General features: G+C 37.3%; 1 protein-coding gene across 1 annotated transcript; it reads right to left on the reverse strand.

The window, feature by feature from the left end:
• Positions 1–2,076: 2,076 nt before the first annotated feature.
• On the reverse strand, positions 2,077–3,163 carry LOC108974491. The gene has a single exon (XM_018942351.1). It carries the CDS (start codon positions 3,059–3,061, stop codon positions 2,408–2,410), a length of 654 nt encoding a protein of 217 aa, XP_018797896.1. The 5' UTR covers positions 3,062–3,163; the 3' UTR covers positions 2,077–2,407.
• Between the last annotated feature and the right edge of the window lie 2,716 nt (positions 3,164–5,879).

Genomic DNA, 5,879 nt, shown 5'->3' on the forward strand with positions numbered 1-5,879 from the left:
AGCGCGCTTTCAGTCGTGGCGGTCCGTGGACAACGGCATAGTATGTATGTATKTATGGATTTATGCATTTGCAGGCACGATTCGCCGCTAATAATTTGTTTGAAATTAACGCCAAGAATATACTTTCATAAAGTAAAAATTCTCTCAAAAAACCGGTAAAATATTAAATAAGCCTTAAAGTCGGGAATATATAACCAAAATGTTGGCATTCCAACGCTCAAGAAGGCGCGGCAAAGAATTATTGAATATTGACTTATTTGAGGACATCTGCTTTCGAATCAGATTTAAAGCACTAATGCTTAAATCTGTTTTCGATATTAATTATTGCATAGCTATAAGTTGAGAAAACTTTGTAATTTACATCTCTCTTATGTATGTACAAATTTTTTAAAATACAGTACTTCCTGTCAAACTTCGAAAGCTTTTGGATTTTTCAAACATATACCGTTTATTTACAGTTACTTGTGGTTTCGAACATAAAATTACCCCGCTTTAGGACGTGGGAATCTGTCATGCAGTGTTTTGATACTTTCACTCACCTTGACTTGCATTTGMAGAATGCGCTTGCAGCAATAATGAAGCCAAAAATCCTAATACGATTGCATGTAACTGCAGSCGCCACGGTTGCTGGTGTTTTTGTTGCCATTTGCGTGACCGCACGCCTGCCGACAGGCGAGTCCACATATTTACCATCTACACGGACTATGCGTATTCTCCGTCTCCGTCTYCTGTGGTGCACAATCGATTTGGCACCCCGCAGTCACTTGTCTAAATTGCAATGTGTGTCCTCTTTGTAGTTAATCCTTTTGATGAATATCCAAGGTTCTCATTATTTCATGCATTTTCCAGCAAGCAATTGCAACACACAGCCTCAASGTAGTATTTTTTCATTTTCTCGCACTTTTAACACTTTTACAAATACGCTTTGAATGTGTATTCGCAGGCGACGCATTGAAGCAAGGAATAGGGGAAGTTGCACATACCCATTCACATGCGTTTAATATTCGAAAAGTAATTTAATTCTTAATAGAAAACGAACTGTTAATTACTTGATAGCATTGCCTCAATTGAAACGGTGAACTTGTTGTTTTACCGGCTTTTGGACGCGCACTACTACACTAACAATTCKACTATTATTAAACAATTCACACATTCGCTCGACCTYTCATTGTTGTATTTTTCCGATTCGAATAAACAAAACGCGATTYTACGTGAAACAAAAACAAAATTCGGACTGATAAACAAAAGCCCTGCGCAATTTATATATTTATCTCACTCCCACTAAGGCTGCCCGCGGCCGCCATTGCCGCTCGCGGTGCTACTCTATCAATTTGTTTGCRCAAAAATAATTTTGCAGACGAAAAGCACTTTCGCGAAATATCTGCAACTTCAATTAATAAAATGGAYACTGTAATGCCTTTTCAGTATTTAAGACTAGTTATAAAAATAATTAGTGAAATGTGCAAGRYCATACACTATGCCACTTTCATTCAAAAAACTTTAGATTTCATCAGAACAAAGTCGAATTTTCACTTCAATCAACCGCGACTTTCCGTCCAGACATCCACACCAAATATTCGAAAAAGTCAGACTGAATCAAATGCAGTTCGAGAGCACTGAATGGTGGTGTGTGCAGTGCTGCCGGACTGCCCGCAAACAGCTGGAAGTAAAAAGAAAAAAATCAAAAGCGCGCCACCTGCTGGTGAATAGCGGGCGCTAATAAACGAATTATGTTAGAAGTGTAACTCCAAGTCCAAGTGTGCTATAGACTCGCAACCTACTCGTACGTTTTTAAACCGTTATGTGATTAATTTGAAAAACAAACAAAAAAAAAAAAACACATTTCAGTATCATGTGGCCTTGAACGAAGATAGATTTCTTTGAAACGTAAGGATTTTGGGATAAAATAACGAAGTTTAGAGACTTTCAAAAATCYCACTTTTCAGTAAAATTACTATTGTTTGCATAAACCTATTTATTTCACTAAATCGTTCGGGTAAGTAAAAAATTTTCAAAAAAAGTCTAAGTCTACATAACCTCTAAGGTGATTGCGACGCAGAAGTTTTAAAATTAACGTTACTTTATAAAACATTCTCTTTATTCATTTTATATATACATTTCTTACATCCCTTTAACTCCTTTCCTACTTATGACTTTAAACTACCCTTTATAACGGAGCTCTATCGTTCTCTGAACTCTGATCTCAGTTTATAAATAATTTTATAAGGGTATACATGTTTCCAAGATCTAGCTTGTCGCTTCCGCTAACTTAGAAACAGCAAATTTACCATCTTTCCGCACTTTTAATGGATTCGTATTTYAAGATCACAATACAAAGAATGGATTGTACCRTTCACCTATTAGTAAGCGATCTGACGTYAGGATGRAGAMTTTCAAACWCCTCCGTTTAGGAATTATTTTTACGTTTCTTCACATCGGCTTCCTTACAATTATGCTCAACGGCTCTTCCTCTCTCAAGTAAATCACGAAAACTTTTAACATCCTGACGTAATATTTGACGCCGATACTTCATATTCAGCAAACCATAGACCATATCCAACTCGGTTTCTTCATCGTGACGCCTCTCGGGCAGTTGTGCGAGTAGCGCACGCTTCCGACAGACAAATGTTCCAATGGTTGTTTCGTCATCTTGCTTTTCCTCAAAGATCTCCATATAAAGTTGATAAGCTTGTTTGGCGGGTGCGAAGTGCTCACGAATCAAAGCGATTGCCTCGTCYCACGTATGTACTTCCTTCGCCCCACGCACACCCAGCCACCATAGAGCTGCCTCGCCGTAAAACAGTATGGCGATACTTTTAAGCGCGTCCTCATCACTGATCGATTCCATATCCTTGTAAGCCAATACAGATTGAATAAACTCCTCGACATAAGCAGAATCATGTTGATCGCCCAGACGACTATTGCAATACATGAACGTGCCCCTCATCATCACGATGGCTGGGGCGGCACAATTGGCTGCTGCAACGGCTGCAGAACGCACCGARTCCAGCATTAATTGCAGCTGCTCGGTCGTCAGCTCAATGGTGGAGTGTTGTGTCATTTTTCGTTATGGTTGTTGTCTCGCAATATCATGACGGCGTAAGGAGCTTTTAACTCAGCAGGCATAATAAGTGGTGTTGGTGTAGGCACAAGTTCGCACTGCTCTTAGTTGCATGAGACTAAACTTCGATGCGCTCGTGCACCTCTTATATAATTAYATACTCAACGCATGTCGCAGCAAAAAACGTTTTACTGAGAGGCCCTCTTTACTGCAATTACATAGGCATACATACATACAAGTATATATATAGTCCAATGCTGCACTTGACCGGCTTTTATGCTTACCTATGTATGTATGTATGTACGTATTCACAAATATTTGCAATTCTTGGAACCACTTGCATATATTCGACTTACATATGTACATCTATTTGATTTCTACATTTTGTGAAATTCAATCAAATTGAGCTTTTTAACAATGTGTGTGTGAGTGCGTAAACGTAACATTGCAATTATAATCCAAACGTTGCAGTCCATTTAACATGTAAATATGTATTCTGTATGTCGAATTCTAGGAAATTACGCATTCGGGCGCATGAAAAAAGAAAAAATCTACTTCTAGAAATATTCAAATCCAAATCTGAATTTCTGAGCATTGTTTAGAGGTTAACAGCGGGATTCTGTAACCAATCTCTAGTCTCTATTTGAGACATTTTGAGGTAAAGTCTCAATTTATGTCGAGTTACTATTCACTAAACAGTCTCTAGCGTTAGTCTCAAAATATTGCCGCAAATTTGAGACCTGATAGTTAGCAGGTCACAAAACTAAAAAGAAATCGTATCAAGTCTCAAAAATTGTCTCTGACTTAAAATCTCAAATTTAGAGGCTTGAGACTGTATCACAGTACAGAATCGCACGGTAAGAACAAGTGGAAGTATTCAACTCATCTGGCAAACTTAGCCTATATATCTTAAGACAATTCCAAATATATTTATATTGGTGCTATCAGACTAAAAAATATAAGTAYTCCAGCCTAAAATATACTCAACTTAATTACGGGTATTTGGGATATTCACTGACAGTCTCATGTACAGAGATTTTCTCATTTTGGACGACTGGGCAAGGTATGGATCGATTGCGACCAGGTTTGGATTACATATGAGGGCATTGTTTATGAGGGAAATCATAAAGAGATTATGACAAAAGTTGGTTCAAAACTACCAAGTTGTRGTTCAACCAGTAGCATGAGATACGAGCATGCAATGGTTGACAAACTTGTAATAGTTATAGCATATATGGTATACATTAAACCTCTAATGCTGTCTGAAAGCCTCAACGTTTCAAAGCCATCCAAACCACACCCGTCACTTCCGCCATGCCTACTTGCATCAGAATTGATTTCGGTGGTAATCATCCGATACCACATGCCAAATAATAAGTGTACCAGTTTGCTSTACGAGTATATGGACAACCGAAAATCAATTCGCCTAGTCATCAACGCCATTAGGCGAGAGCATAAAAGATTTGTACTCATATTACAATATTTTCAGTGAAATTGCTTTTATACTCGAATTAATATAAACTCACATAAAAAAATAAACTCATTTTGCAACTTTTAGAATTGAAAGTGGTTTGTATTCTAAACAAAAATTGCCAAAACCACGTATTCATATTTATATGTAGCTTCGCGTTGTGAGAATGAGAAATGTTTAACAACATAGGCTTGTATTTGAAATACATATGTACAGTGGCGTATCCAGCTATTATAACGGTTATGGAAAATGCGATTTCCAAAATAAATTATATTTCGCTTAAAATATTTTTCTTAAGCTTAGAATACGGTTCGTTTAATTAATTTATGGGAAAGACTCTTGCGTTTCCGATGGAGCGTAGTTCGGGATATCTAGCAAGTTATTGTAGAAGAAAGACATTACTTGATTAAGGTACGCAACGATGCATCAATATATACCCGTCTCTGCTCTCTCTCGATCAATAAATGAGAGAAGTCCCTTAAAACTAGTAGTATTCTTGCATTATAATTTATAAAACTCTCCRCACTCACATAAGGGTGGTGTTGTATGCGTTCAAGTTGCAAATCGTCTCATGTGCTTCCCCGAATATTAAGTACCACATGAATTGTCTGWGAAAAATTTAATGGACCAAATTAACAGCTGCGATTCTTTGCTGAAACGAAATGAAATCAAACAAATTCTGAAGCGCATGGTAACAGAAGACGAAAAGTGGATCAAATACGACAATAATGTGCGAAAGAGATCAAGCGTGGTAAAGCTSAACAAATGGTCGCAAAGACAGGATTGGCTCCTCGAAAGGTTATGCTGATTGTTTGGTGGGATTGGAACGGAATCGTACACTGTGAGCTGCTCCATCGTACTACGATTTGTTTCGGTCAACGCAGAACCCCCTTAATGGAGTAAAGTTGSCTTCAAGAGAAGTCTGTGAAAATTACTTGTCGCAGTATTTCGCCGAAGATCCAGAAAAGTTTTACACTGATGGAATAATGTCTCTAGCGGAAAAATGGCAAAAAGTGGTCGACCAAAATAGTAAATATTTGGTTCAGTAAAGTTCATTATAAATATAAAAAAAAAAAAAATAAGTTGAAGTTTCATTACAAATACGAAAAGATTTTTTCGACTACTCAATTACTAAMCACTACTGTATATATCTTTTTATGTTTTGTTTATTCCTTTTTATTGTTTTATCTATTAGGCACACAATTAAGGRTCGAATTCTTATTTACCCAGTACGCAGCGGCTTCGACGACGTAGGCTACWGTGAACACCGTATAGAAATGCAACCAAAATTCGAAAAAATTTTCTTAAAGAACTACGAATACTATTGCTTTTAGAACAACATAATAT

Source organism: Bactrocera latifrons, unplaced genomic scaffold, assembly GCF_001853355.1.
Source record: "Bactrocera latifrons isolate USDA-ARS-PBARC rearing strain unplaced genomic scaffold, ASM185335v1 scaffold_56, whole genome shotgun sequence".
Classification (NCBI taxonomy): Eukaryota; Metazoa; Arthropoda; class Insecta; order Diptera; family Tephritidae; genus Bactrocera; species Bactrocera latifrons.